The 26,340-nt window shown below is 43.5% G+C and overlaps 1 protein-coding gene across 1 annotated transcript in view; it reads right to left on the bottom strand.

Annotated features, from left to right (window-relative positions):
* Positions 1-24,244, bottom strand: part of spegb (striated muscle enriched protein kinase b) — a 29,666-nt gene extending 5,422 nt beyond the window's left edge. Inside the window, exons 1-30 of the mRNA XM_061088917.1 lie at positions 23,827-24,244; positions 14,527-14,613; positions 14,263-14,330; positions 12,636-14,169; positions 12,380-12,523; positions 12,113-12,295; positions 11,210-11,376; positions 10,844-10,932; positions 10,542-10,717; positions 10,151-10,411; positions 9,887-10,045; positions 9,527-9,716; positions 9,221-9,450; positions 8,027-8,146; positions 7,820-7,924; positions 6,600-6,806; positions 6,384-6,507; positions 5,808-5,980; positions 5,601-5,713; positions 5,236-5,404; positions 5,030-5,126; positions 4,715-4,915; positions 4,445-4,502; positions 4,263-4,340; positions 3,940-4,112; positions 3,823-3,849; positions 3,578-3,730; positions 3,166-3,208; positions 2,974-3,042; positions 104-2,861 (exon numbers count right to left, since the gene is read on the bottom strand). Coding sequence (XP_060944900.1) covers positions 104-2,861; positions 2,974-3,042; positions 3,166-3,208; positions 3,578-3,730; positions 3,823-3,849; positions 3,940-4,112; positions 4,263-4,340; positions 4,445-4,502; positions 4,715-4,915; positions 5,030-5,126; positions 5,236-5,404; positions 5,601-5,713; positions 5,808-5,980; positions 6,384-6,507; positions 6,600-6,806; positions 7,820-7,924; positions 8,027-8,146; positions 9,221-9,450; positions 9,527-9,716; positions 9,887-10,045; positions 10,151-10,411; positions 10,542-10,717; positions 10,844-10,932; positions 11,210-11,376; positions 12,113-12,295; positions 12,380-12,523; positions 12,636-14,169; positions 14,263-14,330; positions 14,527-14,613; positions 23,827-24,244 — 8,374 coding nt within the window. The remainder of the gene's footprint in view (positions 1-103; positions 2,862-2,973; positions 3,043-3,165; positions 3,209-3,577; positions 3,731-3,822; positions 3,850-3,939; positions 4,113-4,262; positions 4,341-4,444; positions 4,503-4,714; positions 4,916-5,029; positions 5,127-5,235; positions 5,405-5,600; positions 5,714-5,807; positions 5,981-6,383; positions 6,508-6,599; positions 6,807-7,819; positions 7,925-8,026; positions 8,147-9,220; positions 9,451-9,526; positions 9,717-9,886; positions 10,046-10,150; positions 10,412-10,541; positions 10,718-10,843; positions 10,933-11,209; positions 11,377-12,112; positions 12,296-12,379; positions 12,524-12,635; positions 14,170-14,262; positions 14,331-14,526; positions 14,614-23,826) is intronic.
* Between the last annotated feature and the right edge of the window lie 2,096 nt (positions 24,245-26,340).

Here is a 26,340-nt window from a genome sequence, read left to right as displayed (position 1 = left end):
TTAATCAATCATCAAGAATGTATGAAAGTGTAATTAATGGTCAGTAGTCATCTTCTCATATGTGAAACAAAATCTCCAGTACAGTAAAGCCATTGCCTCATACCTTTTGATGCATCTGCCTTTACGCTGGACATGGAGTCGAGCGACTCTGTGGAGGTGCCATTACTGGCCTGAGACACCAGCTGGTTCTGAGGAACACTAGGAACCTTCACGCCACGATTCTCAGATGTTGAACGACGAAGCATGGACAGAATGGGTGTCCTCTTTTGTTCCTTTTCCTCCGATGATCTCCTTTCCTCTGAGAAGCTACGGATTCTAGTAGAGATCCCAGCCACCGTAGATTCAATCTTCCTTCGCATTGCCAAGACTGGTGATTCATTAGGTTTCTTAACCTCCTTTTCATCTTGTCCCTCCGCCGCGTCAGCACTTCCATCCATGCGCGTCATCTCCACTTCTTTCTTTTCCTGCGATCCTCGTCGACCGAGAGTCCAAGAAAGCCTTCTTCTTGAAGAAGGTGACTCATCTTCTTTTGTCACTTCTTCCTTGCGCTCAGCTGATGGAGTTCGCTTCAGGCGCAAAGAGAGTCTCCTCATAAAGCCTTGGTCCTTCTGAGCTTCACGAAGATCCTGGACTGACTTTGACTTCTCTTCAAGTCTCCTTGATGCTAATTCCAATGGTGCACCAATCGGCCCAGGTCTGTAGATCTCCTCCCCTGCCTCTGTGGAGTCAGAGGAAATTGCTTGGGGTTTGTCATCATTCTTAGACCGCGTCAAAAACTTAAGACCTCTTGTGAGAGAGGACTCACGCTTTTTGAAGCGCGCCTCAAATACTTCTTCAGAGCTAATGTCCTCAAAGTCCACTCCTCTTGAAAGCTCTTGTTGGGATGAGGAATGTGTGGTCGTCCTTGGTGGACTGGGTTCTTTTCCGATCGTTTCTGGTGACGCTACCCTGGAGTATACAGCAGCGTGCACTGTGGCTGGCTTTGGCAAACCTGGTAAAGCAGAGGGAATGCTAGCAGGTGAAGCTGTGGGTGAAAATGTTTCAGTTGTTACTACAGCTGATGAAGGGGCTGGAACCACATCTGGTGAAGAGGGGCCTAAGGTCGGGTCATTGAGAGGCTGAACTGAAGGGACCATTATTGTCTGCATAATACTGGCATATGCTGAAGTCCTTCCATCTGGAAGAACAACTCGAGCAGCAGGCGACGGTGTTACATGAGTTGGCATGACATTTGCTGAGGAATGGGAATATTGTACTGTTGGTCTCACCATAACTGAGCTTGTGGTTATGATCATCTCAGACGGTTTAGAAGGCATATTTACTTCCTCTTCTTCATTTTCTACAATAACTTCTACATTTTCTTTAGTTTTTGATTCAGACACGCTGACAATTCTTTCCTCTTCATCTTTCATAGGCTCTTCTTTTTCTTCATGCTCTATTTCTACTTCTACTTCTTCTTCTACTTCTTCTTCCATTCTCTCCTCTAGTTTAGAGCTTTGGGCCACAGGAGGAGGTGTAGGAATCCTCGGGTCCATGTACTCTGACTCAACCATTGGCTCTTCTGATATGCTCATGTCCTTCTCTGAGAAACCACTTGTGCTCGATCGCTCGTCAAAATTACCATCTGTAGTCGACCCATCCATCTTTTCACTTATGGTCTCGTAGGACTTCATCTCTTTCTCCATTAATGAATCCTCACTTCCTGTCTTGGAAGGACTCTCCTGCACAACCGACTCTGGAGTTGGGGGTCTCGGTGAAGGTTCCCTGGGAGTCACTGGTCGGGAGTCTTGCTTTATTGGCTCAGTCAAAGCTGACATAGATATAGCTTCCTTTAGCCTTCTTTCTTCTACCTGAGCCAAGGGAATCTCCAGAGGAGCTCCAGACCGCCGGTGTAAAGCTATAGGCTCGGCATCACCTTGACTGAAAGATGCGCTTTTGCGCAGAATTTTGGGTTTGGGAAGTTCATCCCTTGGTGAATCGCTGGATGCAGCTCTGATTAGTGGTGGTGGGCCTAAACGAGCAGTGCGAGAGTAGCGATCAGAGGAATTTGCACGTTTCTCATCTGCCATTCCCAATGTTTCCAGCAGTGGTCCTCTCAGTCCACTCATTTTTTTGTCCACTGACCCTCCACGAAGGAGTCGCTTCCTCATTAGCTCAAGTTTAAGTGCATAGTCTTCTTGACTCATCTTCACAGTTCCTGGGCTGGTGCTTCTCCTTGGTAGTTCCATAGAGACAGCTTTCTTGAGAACTCTCCTGCCATCATCTGGGCTTCCCTCTACAGCTCCTTCCTCAGTTGGAATCCGGAGCAGCAATGCACTGTCAGCTGAGCCTCCTCGTCTAAGCTCTCCTCTTCGTCGTCCACCTTCTGGTTTGTCTGACTCCATACTTGAACCCCTTCTCAGTGGTTTTCTGGACAGCTCTGACTTTTGTGGTAATTCAGCAGGTGGTTCCTCATCCGAGGAACCCCGGTCATTGTCTTGTGTTGACCTCTTCCGCTGGCGGCTTTTACCTGCGATTTCGACTCCTTCTTTATCCATTTCTTTCGTGTCACACTCCATTGCCTCCTGTGCCTGAACAGGGGACCCAGACAATTTACTTGTTCCATTCTGCTTCCCTTTTTCCTGCTCATTGCTCTGGAACTCATTCAGTGAAACCCTTGATCCAGAGAATTCCATGGTAAGTGGCATTGGAATAAATGGCAGTTCATCAATGTCTTCATCAGAATCTGAGGATGATGATGGCAAAGGTGAGCCCTCTCTAAGGTTCCTGGGGACTGCGATGGAGATATGGCTGGAGGAGTCATTCAGTAATTCGGGTATGGACCTCATAACCATTTTTGATTTATAGCTGATTAATGAACGCTGTAAAAAATGGGATATGATGCAGTGACAGAATGAAAAACAAATGTGAGGATTGAATAATTCATAGGTATTCTTGTGGGTAATGATAAATAAGTAATACAATATCTCTCACCTGCCATTTTCTGCGTGATACAAACTTCTTCAGGGCCTCTGTACTTATGGCCTTCCCCTTATTAAGTGTCTGTACAATAAATACACATAACATTGAATTTAAAAGACAGTTTAAATCGAAGTTGTGGTGTTGTTAAGTATTAATAAGTGAAGACCGAGGGAATGGATAATCCACAGTGTGGCCTTGTCGTACCTTGAACCAGGGGTGTCGCAGACATTCCTGAGTATCAGGTCTCCTAAAGGGAAACAATGGATTATTTCAGTCTTGTATTATTTGCAGATTTGCAGATATAGACCAAGGAAAAGACATGAACAAAAAAAAACAAATGTGGGTTTGATAAGCATCAAGTATTGAAACAAAATCACAAACATTTGTGACACTGTCTTTTTTCAAATCGATAAGGAGCAACATCTCAGCATGGTGACAAAAAGTTGTGACCAACCTGGGTTTAAAAAAAAATTGTTTTGTGTTAAGTTTATTGATAGTAATTATGTCATGTGTCAGTCAGTATGAATTCATCCCTTAATTTTTTGGTTGCAAATTTGAATGATGTATAAATATATGATTTTTACTCCATGAAACAAATAAAGACACAGCTACTCACAGCCTGTCGGCGACCAGCAGTTTAATGATGAAGCCTTTCGCCTCCCGGCAAAGCTCAGCAAACATGTTCTCTTCGAAGGCAACGTTATAGTTCCTGATGTTCAGCACCGAGCTGCGGTCGTTCTCACCAGCAAACGGAGAAACTCCTGTCAGACTTACAACAGAAGCAAAATACTTACATTTACTGACCAGTTCCCACAGGTAAACATTTAATAATGATAGAACTTTAAAAAAGAGTTTACTCACCTCAGATATGTGAGAACTCCAACAGGCCTAGTGGAATACAGAGAAGAAGTTGGTAAGTGTGGTGTTTTAGAACAGAACCAAACACAAAGTTTGTCCTAAATTGAAAAGAGACTGTACCAGATGTCTGTTGCTTTGGACACAGGGGTCTGATTGACAATTTCTGGTGCAACAAATTCAGGCGTGCCATATTTGCAGTATTGGGCCTCATCAGGTGTGATTTCCAAAGCGTTGCCAAAGTCACAGATTCTGATCTGATCACCGTGAGGATCGGCCATGAGGATGTTATCAGGCTGAGGAGATAACACGAAAATAAGAAAACAATATCGTATCATGTCCTTAAATCAAAGTACCTGATCATTCTCCAAATATACAATTGTTTTTCTTTGACAGAATGAATATAAACCAGATGATGAAAGAGTGGGAGAGTGAGATGTATCTACCTTTATGTCCAGATGTATGACGTTTAGATGATGAAGGTAGTCCAGCCCCTCAAGCAGCTGTCTTATACAGGACCGTACCTGATGGTCGCAAAACACAAATGTTCCGTGTAACTGTTGTTTATTTTTAAATTACATTAATTATTTACATGTGATCATTCAAATGAGGTCGGAGATGAACTTACATCCGACTCCATGACAGTAGATTTCTTTGAAAACCTGTCAAGCAGCTCTTCGTGGCATCTTTAAAGACGAATTAAGGCTCTTCTTTCTGGGACCGTGTACATTATGCACTAATTGTTTGTAATATGTAACAATATATATGCATTTTTATTTACATTTTAACAAGACAGACATTTCCATTAAGCTCCTCAGTGTAACCCAATGCAGAAATCGGAGCTTTATTTCTCTCATTAAACCGTGAATAAGAAACAGTAATAATACGAGAAGGATACATTTCGGTGATGATGATGACTGCGTTCTTTTTCTCGAAGGCGTCATGAAAGTAAAGGACTCTCTCGTGGTCCAGCTTGGACACCAGGCTCATCTCTCTCAGAGCCGACGGCTTCTTTTTGGCTCTCGTGGAGATAAACTTCGCTGCGTACTCCATTTTGCCGACTTTCTGGGTCACACGTTTCACATAGGAAAATGCCCCCCTGGAAATAAGATGATATAATTATTACAATCTAGTCTCTATGTGTATAAAACAGCAGGATTAGGACATTAAGACTTTTAATTTGATCAAACTGGTTCCTGGGAAGTCAGTTTACCTTCTAATTTCTTTATGGATTTCATAATAGTCCGTCAGCCTGCGCATTTTCCTCAGAATTGTCTGCTCATCGTCCACTGGATCCTCTTTTCTTTTGGCTACAGTCATGGGAAAGCAATGATAACATCAACAAAAACTGTACAACCAACCAATAATAATATCGCCAACAACAGTCAAAGGCCTGTTTGCCTTATTCTGGCCTCTTACCTTCATGAACGGTCAGTTCAGCTTTACAAGAGACAGATCCTGCCAAGTTCCGGGCAGTGCACGTGTACACCCCGGAGTCGTCTGTACGAGCATTCAGAACCACCAGGGAACATTCATTGTCATCGTACACAAACGTGTAATGACTGCTCTCGCACAGCAGGACGTCATTCTGAGGACAAAGAATACAAGTTTCAACGATTGTTCTGCAAGGATTTATGACATAATCCTCAATGTTGTCAAGTTAACTCTTTATTCTGCAACTGCAGCACAGGCTCGTGGCATCGAGGAAACAATTTAACAACAGAGCTGGAAGATTACCCACAACCCCTTTGGGGATCCTCCTCTGGAGATCGTTCACAACACACCTTTAACCAGAGGATGTCAGGAACTGGTTTGCCCTCCACAACCACAGCGAAGCGAGGGGTCTCTCCGGAGCAAACATCCAGGTCCTCCATGATCGTTTCAAAAGTTGGTGGAGCTGTGGACAGAGAGCAAAGGACACAACACAGAGTTACATTATGTTTGGATCAGATGAATGGACAGAAAGACAGACAGACAGACAGACAGACTACCTGCCAGCTCCACGTCGAAGGTGCAGCTGTCACTGCCGTACTTGTTGGAGGTCACAAACGCCATCTCTCCCACGTCAGCGCTTTTCACCTTGAACAGCTTGAGCGTGTGCTGGTCGTCATCGGGCATCGCCATCTCGTACAGGCCGGGCTTGCTGGCCAGGACCACTCCCCTTCTGCAGAACAGTTTATAAACCAGGATTTAGAAGTCATAGCTGGAGGAGAGCAGCAGGCTGTCACTGCACAGGTGTGGTGGAGGTTTGGCTCCTGCTTCAATACGAGTCAGGACACAATAATAGACTCTTTATCCACTGCTCTGGAATGTCATTCTGTCATAGTGTATTTGTGCTTGTCGGTCATCCCCTCCGACCATCCTATTACACACAGGGTCCACAAGGGGGCAGCTCTACCACCCAATAGCAAACTAAATAAAGGGGAGTCATAGCGACACTTAAAACTGTAGTTTTATTAGAGAATAGCAGTCATAGCCTAATAACAATTTTTGTTGCGATATTAAAAATTAAAGAAAGGACAAATTGTGTGTGTGTGTTTTGAGGTTGACAACAGAGACACACATACCTCTTCCAGATGACAGCAGCGTTGACGTGATTGAGGGTAACTGTGATGGTGACTGACTGGTTTTCTATCACGTATACAATGTCTGGCTTATCAATAATCACTGGAGCCTCCAGGAGATAGAGACCTAGAGGAACATCAAAGTGCACACATACGACATGTTTAACTGCTGTGCACAGTAATGGATCAGTTGATGTTCTAAAAGCTGCATGAATGTACCTCGGTCCAGGAGCTGCACGGGGTCCGTGGCGGAGGAGGGTTTGCTGAAAGCCTTGGAGGTGATGGTCAGGATCCTGAACGCGTAGCGGACTCCTTTGGAGAGGGTGGTGATGGTGTAGGTGGTCTCCTTCAGGCCAGAGGCTATGATGGTCCACTGGATGGAGCCCAGGGCTTGTTGCTGGATGGCGTACATCAGGCCACTGGGATCTAAAACACACACACACACACACACACACAGTTTATAATGCATGATTTTATGAGCTAAGTTCCAAATAAAGCTTGAATGGTATAAGAGTCAAATTGTAATTGGTATAACACTATGCTGTGTCTGTGTGTATTATATGTATTTCTCAAATACATAGATAGATAGATAGATAGATAGATAGATAGATAGATAGATAGATAGATAGATAGATAGATAGATAGATAGATAGATAGATAGATAGATAGATAGATAGATAGATAGATAGATAGATAGATAGATAGATAGATAGATAGATAGATAGATAGATAGATAGATAGATAGATAGATAGATAGATAGATAGATAGATAGATAGATAGATAGATAGATAGATAGATAGATAGATAGATAGATAGATAGATAGATAGATAGATAGATAGATAGATAGATAGATAGATAGATAGATAGATAGATAGATAGATAGATAGATAGATAGATAGATAGATAGATTACTTTATTCATCCCCGAAGGGAAATTAAGTCGTCATAGAAGCCGGTATATTTGAATACAATAAAATACAATACAATACAATAGACTAAAATAAAAAATATTAAGGTAGAAAGAATAAAAACAGAAACACAAGATAAATAGGTAGATAAGGTGCAGTGGCAAGATGATGGTAATAGTACTGATGATATGATGGTAATGTTATTTTTAGACAGTATATAAAAATAGTACAGTATATATAGTATATAATATAACATAATATATATTTATATATGATAGTAATTATACCAATATAATAGCAGTATATAGTAATAGTGGCAGCAACAGTATATATAATATTAATAGTAAATATAATAATAATAATAATATCATATACATACATACATCAGTATGTCATTTTCATTTTAGTCTGTATTAAAAACCTTTGAATCTTTGGAGTGTGATAAAATCATTGTATCAAATGTGTTTGGATGAATGCTCGTATAGATTTATTCCTTATAAAGTAAAGAAATATATTTTGTGAATAAATACCAATGGATGGGTCCAGCCTCCTTGGTTTCTTCCAGCTTAAGCTGATGGTTTTCCCAGTGATGGATTCTATCACAGGAGTCCCATCCGGAGGGTCAGGGAGGATATCTGAAAATGACAACAATGGAAATAAATAAATCCATAAAGGTTTCTCAACTGCCACACCAGCAACAGTCCCAGGTGAAGTTAGTGGAAGTTAAAAATAATTACCTGTAACATAGAGATGAGCGTAGCAGGTGGCCTTGCCTACTTTGTTAGAGATGACGCTCTTGTAGACGCCACCGTGGGCGTGGCACACAGAGCGGATGACCAGGCTGTGGACGTCACGAACTGCAGAGGGAAGCAGAGGAGGGAGGATGAAAATCTGTAAGGCTTATTTATCTGTTAGCATCTTCCTTTAGCATCCTGCATCCAACATGCCAGATCTATTCAAGTGCTTAAAACTATCCTCGGTACATTTTCCTCTGGATCTCTTGTGTCCTAGTTATATGTAGGGTTGCAAAATTCTGGGAATATTCAAAGTTGGAAACTTTCCATGGGAATTAACAGGAATTAACGGGAATATACGGGAATTAACGGGAATAAACTGGAAATGTTGTGGGTAATTTATACTAACTGTATTTACCTTGTCATATACAGACATAAATATAAACATTTTGTTTTGTCATAGGCTGATTTGAGCCCTGAGGAAACTTTAAGCACTTGACTATATGCTTCTGCATCGTTGTGTCATTCTTAACATAGGTCTTTGCACAGTATTTACAAATGTACACAGCCTTTCCTTCTACATTGGATGGGGTGAAATGTCTCCACACATGAGAGAGTGCATGTGGCATTGTTCTGTAGAATAAGATGAGAACAAAGTTTGTAAAAAAACACTAATGCAATGCCAGAGATATAAATAGTTAGCCAAACAATTGGAATCGTCTGTGAAAATATTTTACAATTGATGGATAAATGAATGGAAATAGGCTAGATGAACAGATGAACAATCCTCAATCAGCATGCTAATATATTTTCCCCAGTAATATCATCGAAACTTACCTGACTAGTCCTGCACTCTACAGCAGGCCTCAATAGCCCTGCTGTAGAGTGAAGGATGCTGGGAGTTATCTGTGCATGTGATGGAAGAATGCACAGTGGAGGGTTGAAACTCAACATGCAGTGGGTGCTGCATTCCATACATCTTTAAAATAGTGTTTTGAATTATGTTTTCATTGCTCAGTGTTTAATTTGCATAGTTTTGTTTTTTTTCAAAATTCCCCAAATTCCTGAGCTTAATATTCCCGTGGAAACTTTCCGCCCCTTTGCAACCCTAGTTATATGTGACCTGTGTGAGAAGTGCTTGAGAACGCTGATAGGCCGGAACATTGGGTGAATGTTAATCCATTTTGAAACACTCACACTGTGTCATCTTTCTATCCTCGGTGCTCTCAATCCTCTTGCCGTTGTGGAACCAGACGATGGTGGGGTACGGCAAACCGGCCACTTTGCATTTGAGCACGGCCTCCTTCCCCTCGATCACGTCCAGATCATACAGGGGTTTGATGAAGTCAGGCATGGTGAAACGCTCAACCTCGTTCTCTGGGACCTCCGGCTCCTCGGGGATGGACGGCATCTTCTCGAGTTTCGCCCTGAGATAAGAAAAGTAAAAATGAGAAACGCACAGAGGAGCCGAGGCCCAACACTCGAGGAATGACCTGCTCTTACATTTGAGACGAGATGGCGGGCCGGGGTTCTTGTATGTAAAGTTCAGCGGAGGTCTCTGCGTCGCCGTGGCTGTTACAGGCGATGACGGTGTAGAAACCCTCGTCGTCGTTGGCCACGTGAGAGATGATGAGAGAGTGGCGCCCGCCCTCCTGAAGAATACGTACGTCCTCACTTTCTAAGAGCGGATGGTCTACAAGAGAAAAAAGAAGCCTGTATTTAAACAGTTTCACTTCAAACAGAGGCTGAGAAATGGACAGAGAAAGGTCAAGAAAAAACAAAGGAGTGGATCCAAAAAGCAGTTACAACAGGTGATGTAGCAGAAATTCAGTTTCATGACGACACCGTGAAGAACATTCCTACCAAAGTGAGTCCACGTGACCTTGGGAGGCGGCGTGCCACTGACTTTGCAGTCAAATCGAGCGTTACGCCCCTCGATCACTTCCAGAACGTCCAGTTTGCGAGTGAAGAGAGGTTCAAAGGACGGGAGGACCTTGAGTTTGGCACATGAGGTCACTTCCTCTGAAGAGCACAGAAGAAATTACAAATACGTGAGAAGAAGTGGAAAGGAAGATACACAAACTAATTTTAAATCTTTATACACATTGCGATATTCGTTCCTGAGACCTTTGGCTGTGCTGAGCTTGCACGTGTACGTTCCGGTGTCGTCCTCGTGCACCGAGTTGAGCAGCAGGCGACACTTTCTCCCGTCAAAGTGCATCTTGCAGTTGAGCAACGCCGGCTGGATCAGTTTCCCGTCGGCGAGCCAGTCCACGTCGGTGTCTGTCGGTCCAATGACGAAACACTCAAACAAAACTGTCTCCCCGGCGTTGGCTGTGATGTCCCTGACTGGGCGGATGACGGCAAGGCCCGGCTCAACTGGTGGAGCTGGGAGCAGATAAAGGACAATCTATTGTCGAGTGTTGCTAGGGAACACCTGGACACTGGTTTTGGGGCAAGTTACAGGACACATCAGTGTATATGTCCTCTATCAACTAGACCAGTGTCGGTTACGTACCTTTTACGTCTAGCTTTCCTTCGCACTGCTTTGTCCCGTATTCATTGATGATCTTACAGGTGTAAACGCCAGAGTCCGACCTCACTGCCGACTTGATCGTCATCTCAAAAGTGGCGTCTTCTGTCTCACGCACGATGTGACGTGGGCCGGATTTTACTGTGACTCTGTCCCTCAGCCTACAGAGGAACAAAATTATATCGAACAATTGTCACTGGATTTTAAAACAGGACACAAATCACTCATATAGCACTTTTTCTCTTTAACCCGCTAAGGTTTGTGATTCTTGGAAAGACTGAGCCTACCAGTAGAGCATGGGTTTGGGTTGTCCACTCATTCTCACAGACATGGTGACTTCCTGTCCTTCGATGACAGCGTGATCACTCATCGTTACCTGTGTGAATTGTAATGCAAGTTAGAGACTGACAGATGCATTTTATTTTGTAAGTTTATGAATTGATGGGATGACCACACAACAGATAACATGTTCACACAGGAAAATGTATATTCATGAGTCAAAAACGTCTAAATATCTAGTATCATGCAGTGTCTTTGCATTGAACCAGTCAAAGATGCCATTGAGTAAATGTCAACGTCAAAAGACAAATGTCATACTCTACGTGAGAATGTGAGTTAGCTAGATGTATTCTTAATGAGCTCTGTAGTCTCACCAGGAAAGCCGGGGGTTTCCTGAACCGTTTGTCAATAGGTCGCCTCGGCTCTGGCCCTTCGAAGTCCACGGCCTCCTCCAGGGGACTGAGATACTCCTCGTCCGATGTGATAGGGCTGCTGATGTCCACAGGGACACCCAAGTTTCCTCTGGGCTCCTGCACCGACTCTATTAAAGCAACAGGGTCAAAGAACAGAGTCAGATCGTGAGTAAATGTTATTGGAACGTTTCAATTTGCATCTGTAAACTTGTATTATTTGTAACAGAGAGCGTGGCACAATGAGAACACAGGAGGAGAACAAAACTAAGCAGCCCCCCCCCCACACATAATATAATTAGAATGTGAGATGTCAACTATGATATCCAAACAATAGTGTATTCACAGTGCGTGGAAGCCAGTGAGCCTCAGTTGGCAATTTACAGGTTCAGTTTTTCGCCTCTGCGTTGCTATGGTAACTATAAGTGAGGTTGTTCAGCTGGAATCTATGGAACACACATTCTGCTCTGAGAGGTAACGACAAGGGGGGGGGCGGGGGCAGGAGAGAAATCCGCTGAAACACGGTGCCGACGTGGAGAGAAACCAGATGTTGTTTTTTAAAAAGATGGACAATAAGGCCTTTTAAATCTACACCACAAATTGAAATGTATCCTTAGGTATGTTGGCTTGTTTCCAGTGGAAGTAACAGTGAAAGACAAAACAGCAATAACCCTATCCCTAACCCTAACCCTTATATCTGAACTAGTGATCATATCTTATACACAATTAAAAACTGCCCTGCGGAGCCAGGTATTAGAACAACCTTTGCATAATTACACTGATTTAACAAATCAAGCTTGAATCTGAGAGTGAATGACCACAAAGCAGTTCTGGTTACATCTGATTTCCCCACAAAGTCTAACTCACCTGCTTTAACTGTCAGAGCTGCACAGCTGGTCACCTTCCCCTCCTGATTCACAGCCGTCACACAGTATTTCCCCCCATCACTCATTTTGGCGGATTTGATGAACATGCTGTGTCGTTCCCCCTCCACTTTGACGGTGTAGTTGGCAACGCCACTGACACCGGTGTTGTCTTTTGTCCAGGTCACTTCAACAAAGAACAGACGACAAATTAATCCACTTGCATATTTGAGATTTCATCTGTTAAATACAATAAAAGCAGTAGTTTTACCTTCAGGAGTGGGGGTTCCACCAATGATGCATTTTAGCAGCACATCTGCCCCTGCTGATACTGTAGTGTCCTGAAGGGGGAACTCAAATACCGGGGCCTCCATCGGGTCTTCTCCAGCGGACACGTACGAATCATCGGAAGAATCTGCACAGTTTAGAGAAGACGAAGTAGCTGGTTGATTAAACGTGAAGAACAAGCAGACTGGAGCCTCACACCACAACAGGAAGCTTAATGGGAGAAATACAACACATCTAACCTAACTCTGGAGACAAGGGTCGAGAGCGACGGTTCTTTCCTCTGGTCTTCTGCTGGTTTCCCTCTTTGGCACCGGTGGTAATCTGCTGCAGCCCACTTGTCTTTACAGGAACGTCCACTTCCATCTTCTCGTCTTCAACAATAATCGTTGGGACTATAATCTTAGAGGTTGGTCTGGACAGCTCCACCTCCATCTTCTCCTCCGCCGGAGGTTTTGGAGGCGGTTGAGGAGGAAGATCTTGCACAATCATGGCTCTTCTTTGTACCAGTGGACTCTCAGGTCTGTTTTCGATCTTTCTCAATACTGCTTCTATTGGTGTCTTTCTCCCTGAAGTCTCATCCTTTGGCAGAAGAGACTCTTGGAAGTGCGGAGACTCCTGCATGCGAGATACCCTTTGTACAAGCGGACTCGGTGGCCTTCGTTCTACTTTGCGTAAAGTCATCTCGGCAACATTCCTGCTTGGCGACTCTGCCCTCTGTTGGTGGTAAAATGCTGGTGATGAGGATTTTTGAAAATGTTCTGTAACGGGACTGACTCTATTTAGTTCTCTCACCAATCGCTGTCCAGGTAAGTCAGATAACTGCATCGACTCCGGGGTTCCTGCAGCCTCTCCGAATCTACTGACGGTTACGGTTGTTGTTCCGGTGTTCTCCGTCTTCTGAGGTTGTGACTTTTGTTGCTTTTGCTGCGTCGGCTGCTGCTGCTGCTGCACTGGTTGTAGATTTAAATCCTTTTCTCTCTGTTCCTTCTCCCACTGGACTCGTTCCCTCTCTTGCAGCTTCTGAAGGACCTGGGGAGGAATAGGTTCAATTTTCCTGAAAGGCTGCCGCTGCTTGCTCTTCACGGTGAGCTGTTCAGTCGAAAACGATTTCTTCATGTGAGGTTTCCCAACCAGTTTCTTAATGCGCTGGAGCTCCTCTGTGAACTTGTTCTCAATGTCCTGAACCTTTTGGGAGTAGCGAGGTTTGTCCTCCAGCGAAGAAGCTCTCTGTCTGAACATAGATCTCCTCTCGGCCGCATCCTCTTTCAGAGCCTCCCGGAGATCTTCCCTCGAACTTTCTCTCGAGATGCCCAACCGGCTTCCTCCATCATCGGAATCAACAGACCCAGCAAGATTGAAACCCGCCCAGGATCTACCAGAGATGGATCCCTCTGGAATATCGAGGCTTCGTCTCCGCTCTTCTAAGCCACGGACCTTCTCAAAAACCTTTGAGCTAGCCCTAGTAAGCTTTGGGGACGGTCTGGGCGTTAACTCTTTACGGGAGTACTCACTCAGTGGCGTCTGTGGACGAGAGTCCTGGTTGTTACTCTGAGACGCTGACTTTGGTTGCTTAACCTTTTCCTCAAACTCCCCGGGCACTGTGTCTTGGTAGTCAGTCGGCCCGACGCTTTTATTCCGCAAGCTGAGTGGTGTGGTTGAGCCAGTGCGACTTGGCATTGGAGAGGTGGAGGGGCGTTTGGCGAGTCGTGGGGATCGGGGTGGGAGGACTTGTGGCGGAGATTCTCTTGAGAAATTCTCTGACTGGCCCCTGAAGTAGAGGGTTTGAAAGAAAATTTGTCAGAATCAGTGGTTAACATATTTTAGGATGGAGCAAAATGAGGTCTGTCTGGTTATTTGCATGATTATTTCTTGCCTGTGCTCTTCACGTCCACGTGTTCTATAATCGTCTTCTGACCATTTGTTCAACCCTGCAGCTCATGTGAAGAGGAGATACGATGAAATAGTACAAGTAAGTGAAAACAGGAAACAGGAGAAATTTAAAGCTGCACTTATCAACATTTTAATACAAACAATGGATCAATAGATAATTCACTCACATAAATAATAGATAGATCCAAAAATAATAAATCCTAAATTGACGACAGGTAAACATGGACACATGGTATTTACCTGTGTGCACAGCCTGGTCCTCAACCTCCCCACTGTCTTCTTTGGTCTGAAGTTGGTCTTCACATTCATCCTCTGTTGTTTCAGAATCTGAAGAAAAAAGACAATCACGTTTGTAATAAATAGTTTTTCACTTCAATCAATGCCAGTGAAATTAATATCATCCCTAAGGAATTATTGCTAGGTGTTTATGGTAGAATATTTTTAGAACTAAACAAATTAAACACTATATTTAGTATTTAAACAACTGCATATCCCCTTTTACATTCGCCTTCATCAAATAAATACAGATTTTCATTGAATTTCACAGTGAACTGTCTCCATCTTATTATAACGGTTGTTCCACTTGACAAGTTGTCACCCTCAGGGTCTCATTAGCAAGGCTAAGCTAAAGGTATTCAATATGCTGCGGCAGAACTGAGTCGTTCTCATTCATGATTCATCCGTATATCTGCAAGTGAATATTAAGGACAGCAATATACAAATAAGCTAAATAAATGTGCTTTTCAGGAATCCATCTTTTGTTATTTTTCTAAAGCTTTAGATTTGTTGCAGCTGAACCCTCAGAGATACGACTGCTTATCTCAGACTGAGAAAACCCGGCACATTCAGGCATCGGTGGAACTCAAAATAGAAAGAACTACTGAGTCACCGGCATCCCAGCAGCTTTCACAAGGTGTTTGCTACAACGTAGGAGGAATTACTCAATAAAGAAGGGGAAAAAAGCCGAGTCTTGCAGTAAAGGAACACAATAGAATAGTTTGGGACTGGAGACGTGCTGAAGATTCTCTTATGAATTCAGCATAAAGACAAAATTCAACAACCATTCGAGAGTAAATCTGTTTATTGGATTCTCATCGTCAAACATGATGTTGCTCTCAGCTATAAAATCTACATTAATGTCACATTCATGCAATATTTACATCATGTAACAAAATGTCAGGTTTCACAATGAAAAGCTATCAGATGTTTGATGTGCAATCTTTCCAGAAAAGCACATAATGTTCTAACAGAGCACTTACAAATATAGAAGTTTAAGAGCACGTCTAATGCATTTCAAAACAATGTGAGAATAATCCAAACTTTTTTTTACAACTGTTGTCCCAAAGCTTTCATAAGCAGAGGCAGACTTAGTCCACATTTAAATTACAGAACCAGAGTTGATGTAAATTACAGTAATCATTTCTCAAATCAGAAAAGTTATGAAATGTCTGTCGGTTAAATTGCTGCTCTTGTTGGGAGCTTTGTCCCCGGTTGGTAATCCAGGTAATACCAGTAGTGAGAGCAACTGGTTTGGTAAGAGCTCTATTCGTCATGGCAACCAGTTGTCTCTGAACCATCTGATGTTTCAATCAACTGATCATAAGTTGTAGAAATAAGCAGCTGCAGCAGCATCACAAGGCTGATCATTACAATATAAAGGTTAGAATTTATGCTGTGCTACACCTGTTGCATGAAAGTTCAATTATACTGGTTCCAAAGATGAGGACTTAAATAAAGGCAGCATGTGGAAATGTTTTCTATTTTTTAATTTAAGTCTAAGATATACAGTGATGTCGAGAAACCACCTGAAAAGATGATATAACAACCAAACATGGATGGAACCGATAATGACAACAATAAAAATGACTTCTCTAGTTGCCAAAATGAGAAAAGCAAAATCTAAATATGTTTTTATAGGAAACAGTGAATGTCACATTTAAAATTATTTTCCAGGAAACAACACAGGTCATCCATAAATTGTGGGAAATTTCAGAAAACCCTGAATCCTCCTCCTACTTCTTTAAGACATTTAGATATGACTATAACTTAATAAAAGATAATAAATTAAAGAAAATCGTCAGACTCTTTACATTGTACGACTAACGGAAGAGTCTCAGCCCGGATATCCGCCGTCTAAACTGGACGCACCCAAACATCGGCCGCTGCCGCCAAAGGCTAATTCATCATCCGACTACTAACAGTTTTGGAGATATCATTGGGGATCACACGGAGCATCGCTGATCATATTTCTCTGTAATAACCAGGAAAGTATATTTATAAACCGTTCAGTCTGCACATGCTTCCAAAGTAAGACCGACTTGATTTGAACACTACCTCAGTGTTGTCTTTCAATCCTCCTCTTGATCTGTTCAATTCTGTTAGTTTAGCACGAGGGTTGCATAAAAATAATAATGTGAATAATTTAGCTAAATGCATTTGTTTTGTGCGTCCACGAGCAACATCAGTCCCGGTGTGTCGGTGTTTTAGTGCGACGCTGACCGCGTTGTGCGAGTGTTTGAAGTTGGGTCAAAGCAGCAGGAGAGCCTGAAGTCTGCTGGTTTCTAACCAGAGCTTTGATGCTGGTGTTCAACAATAACACTGGTCTCATCTGGTGTCAGGTTGGTCGGATGCACAGGCAGCTTCATCTCCACCTGACACCTGAGTAGTACTGCTTATAAAACAAATTGTATAACAAATTAAATATTCCAGTCTTGTGCAGTCCACATCCGATGGAAATCAGAAAATGAAAGAGCTGTAATTCACAAAGATAAGTTGAAATCGTACTTGCCTGATTTCTCTGTCTTAAGCTCTGGATTTTGTTTTCATGGCCACTGTTGGTATTTCCCGGACAAATCTCTTTTGCCTTGGCTCATGTTCAGCAGCAGGGTATTCCCCAGGACACACCGGGGGGTTCCGAGCCACTACTACACGCCTAGATCGGGAGATTCTCCACAGAAGACACCGTGCGAGCGTGCAGCATCGGACTCGCACGTAGAAAAAAAGACTCAACTTGTGTTACACTGTGAGGTCTTACTCACACGCAGGTGACGGCTCCTCAATCAAATGCAATAAAAAAAAAGGGAAAGAAGGCACTTTGCTCCGTTATGTAACAAGTTGCAGCTCGGCGGCAGCTCGTCTCAGGGAAGCCGGGAGCTGGAGAGCACAGATCCCTCCATCCGCAGGTGGAAATGCCTTTTGAATGCACATCATCCACTCGGAGGGAAGCCCCCCATCACCTCCCACCCTCCATCTCTTGTCCACACAATAGCCGGCGACAGTGTAAGCATCTCCCCCCCCCCCTGCTGTGATTCCACCCCACAGGCGGCAGCACACACTGATAGGCAGGAGGAGAGAGAACACACCAGTGGGAGTGATCCAGGTTTTCTACGGCACTGGGTGATATTTTCTTTTCCCCCTCCCTTCCTCCCTTCCTCCCTTCCTCCCTTCCTCCCTTCCTCCCTTCCTCCCCCTTCCATGTGTCTGTGTCTTATTCTTTAGCTGGTGTAATGAGCCGATGCTGTGTTTGTCGGCAAAAGCAGAAGAGGGGGGGGGGGGGGGGAAGAATCACTGCAACCGCTACAGGGAGCTCCTCACTCCTCTGCAATGCTGGAGCTCTGCTTGTCTCCCACAGTAAATACTGAACGACTGGCTGCTCACACTGAACACACACACACACACACACACACACACACACACACAAACGCCCTGTTACCAAGGGATGGCAAACATCTAATGGCTGCACACTCCCCACTGCACTCACAACACATCAAGTGCAGCTGCCGTGTCAGTGTGCTCCACAAATTCTGTTGCTGCCGATGCTTGATTCATCTTGTTTAATGATTCTCTCGTGGGCCTCTTCTGTAAATGTTATCGCACGCTATATTTTTTTTTTTTGTGAAGACGGGAGATTTCCCCGACCCTGAGGGAAAGAAAACGACATTTTACTGCTCACACATTTCATTTCACCGCCGAGCGTAAATCAGCCGAGGGAAATAGCTCCACTTAAAAATGGCATTTCGGCTGCAGATCCCGCTGTGCCCGGGACAAAATATTAGAGTGAGCGTGCTGAGAGTTTCCCGACACACGAGGAAATGTATGTTTTTTTCTAATTAAAGCAGACACTTGAAGATGCTTTAATAAAAAAATCAAAATACTGCTGCTGAAAATCTACGGTAATGTTTACTTTCAAAAGTGTGTTAGCCTGTGTTCTTACTGTAACTGAACAGATATTAGTTTGCTGTGTCACAGACTTTAGTGATATTCCCACAACAGCTGGTGACACACAACAAATGCTGAGACATGCTCTTTTCATTATTTTATGGTTAACTTCCCATTTAATCTAATATCAAAATGATTTACGGATACTGAAATGAAAAACACGACACCTTTACTACAGTTTTTATACTATCAATAGATTTACCATGAGGTGCTGTGACGATATAACAGACCCTTTGAGATCTGTGGAGCGTTTCAGCCTCTTTCAGCTCACTGGTTTCAGTTTTACTGCCGGAGAAGTCCTTTACTCTGACGTGTCATAAAAACCTCCGAGAACGGTTATGTGTCGGCCCACAAAGAAGAACCATTGGAGTAAGACAACTGGGGTCATATTGTTGCTGGGTGATACCTTTTTGATTTCAGTATACAACTAAGATGCTTTGGAATATTTAGATTATCCAACTAAAGTTAATTATAAATTAGTTAGATATTATACAAGCACCACAGCACTGTTCCAGCCAGTCAGCAACAGAGGGCTCTGAAGGGTCATAAGCAGTAGATGCTAACGTTACGCTAATGCACTTTCGCGGAGCGATTTTAAATAAAACATGTGGGATCGTCTCAAACAAGATAATTTCGTCATCATTCCCCACCTTCTTCTTTCGAGGGCCTCAGATAACGTACAACTGTTTCAGAATGAAATTACTTTTAGCCTGTTAGCCACTGGAAATGCTAACTGACAGGACATTATACCCACCTTAATTTTTCACAGTGACGCTATAAATGCTAAGTGCCCAGTACCACAGGCTACGGCTAACCCAAAGAACATAACGAAACAGGGAAAGGGATAGGACCCGGGAACCGTCTCATTGGTACAGAGACCATTGTTGAAACCACCACTGGGAGCTGCCTCCTCAAGCCGTTTGCCAGTAGAAATATAATGCTTGTCTACAAGAGGAGTTACGGTAGACGTGCTTTGAGGCCCTAAACAGGAAGAACTCGCCTGTATCGTAACAGCTCAGCATACAGAACACATCAAAAGGTCTAACAGAAATTAAAAGTCTTTCTAATGTCTCACACATGTGGTGGAATCATGACTTCGCCGACGGGCTCCAGCAAAACAAATTCTGCAGACTGTGATGTGGACGATCCATATTCTTTTGTTTTTCTTTACTGTATATTACTCCTGTTTATAGAACATGCAGAAATGTGTTATAGGTTTGGAGCTGAAGATTATCGACATTCAAATAAAGCCACGCAGCATAATGTCGGGATCTAGGGTTGCTGACTTGGCACTTTGCACGCTCTGCAGTTCGCTCAGAGGTGAGTTGTGTCAGAGTCCAACTTTTCACACACACGGTAAAGACTTAAGCAGCATTATTAAGTTTTAACACATGGGAACAAAACAACCATCACTGTGTTTCATCAGCTCTTTCTCCCTTCATATCATCTTCTACAGATCACGAGTATGGAAACTAACTCTCCTACACAAAAGTCCTCCAACAGCTCTAATAAACTCACTAATTTCCCTCGGTTAAAAACACAAACTTGTTGTTGCACCTACTTAAGCAACATGGAGACGTGGGGGATTTCCCCGGTGTAAGTGCAGCTCCACCTGTTCACTCGTGGCCCGAGAGGAAGACCACACTCTCTGAACTCACACTGGAAAGGAGCCACGGTCACGCTGGACGCTCAGAGGGCGACGGCTAAAGTTCTCAATAACAAGGTCTCTGTGGAAAGTTTAAACGGACAATACATCTTTCTAAATAAAATCCCCATCACCAAAATATTGAGATGTAATTAACCATGAAGAGAATCCTCCCACTAGGCAGTTCCCTCTCAGCTCCATATCTGTCAGGTCTTTATGCTGAATTTATGGCCTTTTGATAATATGTCAATATTTGGTGCACAGCTTGTTGCTACTGCCCCCATGTGGCCAGGAATATTCTAACCATTTATTAAGTATTTTATGAATCTGCATTGAGGAAGGTGTCATTTAGAATAACAAACAGATGGAGGATTATGACCCGACTCTCACTCTCAGCACTACAGAGCATTTTGCTGTTCATCAGTTCATGCTTTTGGTTTCATGGCTGCAGTGAAAAAGCTCTTTTATATCCTTTTATATGACTTTTGACGTCATTTGGAGGTTTTATAACATCGAATTAGAAGAATAACACTTGAACAAACATAAGTGTGATAAGGAAAAACATGTTAATCAACATGTACTTAGATTTGTTTAGTTTGTGCCATGTCCCATCCTCTATCATGTAGGAGATGGGGTTTACGGCCTATAGAATTTAGGTTTCTTTTAGATTCATTTATATAACTATGTTATACTCTACTATACTTAACTATCCTATATTATATCATTTATTTTTACTGTATTTTTTGTTTTTTTTCTCATTCATTTAATGGTCGTTTGACTTGATGCTTGTTTGGTTGACAGGCTCTTAAACTTTGCAGTTAACAGGTGAACCTTGAAAAGGAAATAAGTGACAAACCAAAGCACAGAGACAAAATCTGACATTAGAGACGACAGATGAATTGTGAAACTACAGCAGGTGACACACGTCTTTATGCTCCTGGGTATTAGGTGAATGTTGTGGATTACAAATTGGCCTATTCCCTGATTAGTAGAGGGGAAAAAAACAGTCATCCAGCGCCGGGCTAAAATTAGCAGTGATGTCTTCTTGTGTAACAGGAGAGACGTTGGCCTGCTAACATCAGAAAAATCTAAGGCCTGGCACATTCCTCTGTATAAATAACTGTGGAGAGTTGGTGGAAGAGGGGGGGGGGGCGGCGCAGAGAGACATTTTCAAAGAGGGAGAGAGATAGAGGGAGATAGAGGGAGAGAGAGAGAGAGAGAGAAAGGGTTGCGGCGTTATCATTGAGTGATGGGACAGCTGTAGACTGCGCACATGGCACCGCGGCAGAGAGCTGAATCAAACTGAAGGTTAAAATGGAGAGTCAGAGGAAAGCTGCTGCTCCGAGCTCTCGTTTTAAAAACCTTTGAGTGAAGATCCGAGTCGTGCTGAAGAAAGACTGTGACGGAGGTTCTGCCACAGTTTGAGATAGATATGACTCACATTATCAGCATGATTGTAACACAAACACATCCAGGACCACAGGACGAGTTTGATCCTCAGTGACAGCAACAGAACTCTGTTGACGTATGAAACTGCTGTTTTCTGTCGTCTACAGTTATCTGTGCTGTTGCAAGTCCTGCTACTGAAGGATGTGATGAGAAAGCACCTGAACTTCACACGGCATTATATTATTAAGGTGTTGACACAGGGATAGAACTGTGAGAACCTAAAGCCCTCACTAATCACTACACAGTGAGTTCTCCCTCGTGTAGTGCTGTCTGAAGGTTTAGTGAGAGGAAGAAAAATGGTGGAGAGACAAGAGGAGAGAGAACAGCACGTCTCAGCCCTAAGCCTTCTCTCTCTTGTGATTCTACAGCTTTTATACACAAAAAATATCTGAATTTTCATGAGGATAAAGACAGACAAGTTTATATTTCATAAAACGATAAAATATGTAATAAGAGCAGAGCAGCACATCACAGCACAAAAGGCAGCAACTATGTTTGTTATTCAACAAGCTTTTTACCTAACAGTATTAATACTAAATGTGAAATAAACATTCAAAATGTATTATGGGATTTTCCACCTTGTTTCTTTCAATCCTGCGACAATTATGTAATTACCATTGCAAAGAAAATGCGCCGATGAGTGTCTTATAGGTTCTTTTTTTTGCCAATGAGCTTTTCTCAAACCAGAAGTCGGGGGAAGATGCTTGGACACAGCCTTCGTCTATGTTTGATCTGAACTTTGTCCAAGTGTCCCACACACACACACAGGGAAGCAGATATTCTTGCTGCCCACACTAACACGAGAAAAGAATCTGCATCATCACGTCGTCCAGTCACGTCACTTCTCTCTATTTTATTTCTCGTTTATTTCTGTCCCACGCTCGCACAAACCATCCGGCCGCGGCTTCAAACCGACCGGCATTGTTATGTCCCCGCCAACTTCTATTTGACGCAGCATCAGACAAGGCTTCGGCTTGCCAGAGCTTCACTTCGGTTGAAGCGATAGACCTGTGGCCGGCGCTGATGAGTCCTGACATCTCCCTGCATGCAAAGGCCTATCACTGTCCACTCAGCAGGAAAACTCAGTTCCAAATGGAAGTGTGAGTAAGTTCCCACTCTACACACTCGCACTGAGCACTGCAGAACAATAACAACGTGCCAAGGCAGATATATATATATATATATGAAGGGTGTATTTGTGTAATATCATCCTTCAGATTGCCTGAGGTGAACTGGTTTTAGATCAGATGCTGGAGACCACCAGGTGGCCGGACCCTGGCCTTCTGAGGAGCCTCGGCGAGACGTTGAGGAATCTGACTGTCGAACGTCTCTGAGTCTGATTCGAGTCTGTCGAGTGCTGTTTGAACCGTGATTCATTTCTTGTGAGCCTGCATGCCTGGTGGGAATCTAACTTCCTCGACAACTGCTACTCTCCAACAGCTAAAACAACATAACACAACATAACACACACAAAACATTAAGATTTTAACAGACTTTCTCATCAGGCACTGCAGGAATGGCATCCTGTTGTGAATAAGAATCTTTGAGCTAGATGTTCTATCTTACCATTTTTTTACTATGAAAATATATAGGCTTGATTATTTGATAGTGTGTATTCTAGGCCCTGTATAATTCAGCTGTTTTATTTTATGTCCACTAGAAGCACCCTCACATGAATACAAAGTAAGTACATATGTTTTATGTAATTTGAGTATTTAAGTTATGACTTGCTGCCACATTTTTCTAATATAAATGAAAAATGTTTTAACATCCAAATAGCATCTACTGCAGATTCAATAGCTCATATCCTAACTGAGATATTGTATAGAATGGAAAAGAATAGAATATAACTTTTAATTGTCCAACAACATGGATCAGGATCATCATTTTCTAGAAAATCAGACTATAGGATTATAGGAGCCTTTGTTATCGCGGGGCTGAAAGAACAGATTTGTCGGTCGCAGTTGAGGAAGCCTTCGAGACAGGACATGCTAGTTGCTCCACTGTGACGTAGACAGTTTTTGGTTGCAGCTCCTGAAGGATGGGGCCCCTGAGTGGAGATAGTATAGTGTGTGAGTATAATGTTAAATGTCTTTAGTTGATCCTAATACTATTTGATATAGACCCCACAAGGAAAGCTTCAGAATCAACCTAGAAAGAAACTGAATCCTCTCTATTAGAGAACTAGTCCAAATGCTAATACACCTGAAGGTAAGAGGTGATGTTACCTTCTCCCAGATCCAACACAGCAAGCACAGCGCTGCTCCGAATCTCTCCCAGGTGATTGTTGGCGATGCAGGTGTAGAGGCCGGCATCGCTCGGTTTGCAATCCCTAATCCAGAGGCCTCCGTACTCCTGGTTCTCCATGTTCAGGAGGTTCTCGTTGTGGTACCAGTACAGGCAGGGCTGGGGGTCGCCCGCCACCGTCACCTTTAGACGGATGTCACAGCCCGTCCCCACGGCAGCGTTCCTCATTTTGCGCACAAAAGCCGGTGGAGTCGGGACCGGGTGCCCAGGTCCCCGGGGATCTGAGACCACCTTCTCCGGGCTGGCTCTGGAGCGTTTCGGGGGGATGAGGGGGCTTCGGGGTGCCTCCGCCTCATCGGACCCCTTTTTCAGGGTCATTTGCACCTCTGCTTTCCTCATGGTTGAACTGGTTCAGCAGACCAATGGATTCTGTAACGGTCCTTTGCTCGATCGTGTGAATATAACACTGACAAGGCACTTCTTGTAATATTCCAAACCAAAGGTCAGTCAGGGCCTCGGTGGCTGTGAGTGAACGCTCTTCACGTATACATTACAGTAAGCATAGTTCTCACATTTAAAAATATAGAAGATTAGCAACATTTCTATTGGTAGATAAAAACCTAAACAGAATTTCCAGAAGCATATCTTCTCAACCTGCTGGTCTCTGACCTCGGCTTCTGTCGAAAGAAGAAGAAGAAGAAACTGTTGATCGCCGGCTGATTAAGTTGATAGAGGAAGCTGCTGCTCTCCTGTGCAGAGGTATTTTTAGGGCAAGACCTACGAGATCATGTTGCCTTAACAGCTCCCTGGCCTGGTCTCTTGGAAGTGACGGCCCAGCGATTTCCTTTTGCTGATGTTCTCTGGCTGCTCGGCCTCCTCCAACCTTCTCCCAGTGCTGAGCTGCTTCTCTGCACGACGACTCGAGTGAGTTTATTCCCAGTTGGCTTCTGATTTGTTGGCTTCTGATTGACTGCAGGCATCAGGTCCTGTCCGGCAAGTTGCACAGTAACCCCCCCCTCCTCCTCCTCCTCTATGTCCCAGGAGCTAAGCCTCCCCACTCATGATCTCCCCCCCCCTACCTCTGCCAGGGAAATGACAGGCACAGCCCAGCGAGTCCTTACAGTGACAGCTGCGTGGCGATCTGTCTGCCCACTCACCGCAAGGCTCCCGCCCCCCTTGTCATTTTTAGCCAACCTGAGGTCAGTAGACCATGTGAAATGAGAGGTGGAGCTGGTGGGTGGGTGGGTCGGGGGGTTGGCCATGATGGGACAGACAGTAGTTGGCCTCCCAATTGTGTTGAGGTGGTCATGTCTCGTAAAATGTCACGACCTGGAAACTGTGGCGTCATTGAAATATTTTTCAAATTGAGGTGGTAAATGGATACGATGGATTTCTAGGATCTCTTCAGTGGATTTTGCTGTGTTACGTCCTGAGTCCGCCTGCTGCCCCCCCCCCCTCACCTGGAGGCTCCGGAGAGTTCTAGGTTGTTGAAAAATGGTTTTGGACACTCACTGACAGAATGCGTTTCCTAACCCTAACCCTAGCCCTAACTATTTCAAATGAAACACACTCTGGTCCCCTATCCTAACCCGAACCTGAACCTGACTTTAACCATAACCATTAAAGCAAGTCTTAACCCCCAAACAGCTCTTTGGACATTTTGTCTGGTCCACAGGTTTTTTAAAGTGTCCTCACTATGTAGGTCCACACTCAATGGTCCTCATAAAGATATAGATACACACACACACACACACACTTGAGCATTAGCATTTTGCTACACACACCCAGTTGGCTTTGTGTGGGTACAAAGAACTAAGGCTTTGTCTAAATCACTTTTTTAAAATCTTGGCAACCACAACCTTTGTTTACCTCTACATCTACAGATGAGAACATAAAAGTGACTACAAACACACCAGGCCAGTAGGTGGCGATATACCCCACATCATCGCTCCTTTGCTGGTAGTGACTTAAAAAACCAGAACAACTTTAGCTCATCATTTCTTTATTCTTTTTATAAATTGAACAAATTGAGCCTTTGTAAATGTAGTTGTGCCAAATTTGGCCTCAAACTTGTAATTAGACCGAGCAGAGAAACAAGTCTACAGCCAGTTGATATGTGCAAAAAACAAATGCTCCATGTTTCATGTACTCATGCACACACAGAAAGAGGAGTTTTTTGAAAGTCCGCATTTTAGAAAGCGGTAATTAAAATCTCTGTGGTTCATTAGTGTGGCCAGAGCATTAGACTAGAGCCCTGTTCAAACACTGGCATTAACACATGAACAGCATCCATGACACTTTGAGATTCGATGACTCCGACCTTCTCTCAGCCGTGTGACGCTGCTTCGTGTATCTTCATCACGCTGATCATTCTGGAGGATGTGGGTTATGCTGCTGATGAGCTGAACTCCATTATGTGGACAGCTTTTCTATTATTATATCAACCCCATTTATATCAGAGGTCAGGCTAAATAACACAGACACCTGTCAGCAGG

The sequence above is a fragment of the Limanda limanda genome, chromosome 16, assembly GCF_963576545.1.
Source record: "Limanda limanda chromosome 16, fLimLim1.1, whole genome shotgun sequence".
NCBI lineage: Eukaryota > Metazoa > Chordata > Actinopteri > Pleuronectiformes > Pleuronectidae > Limanda > Limanda limanda.
The sequence above is the reverse complement of the archived record's forward strand: the minus strand, read 5'-3'. Positions and strand labels throughout refer to the sequence as shown.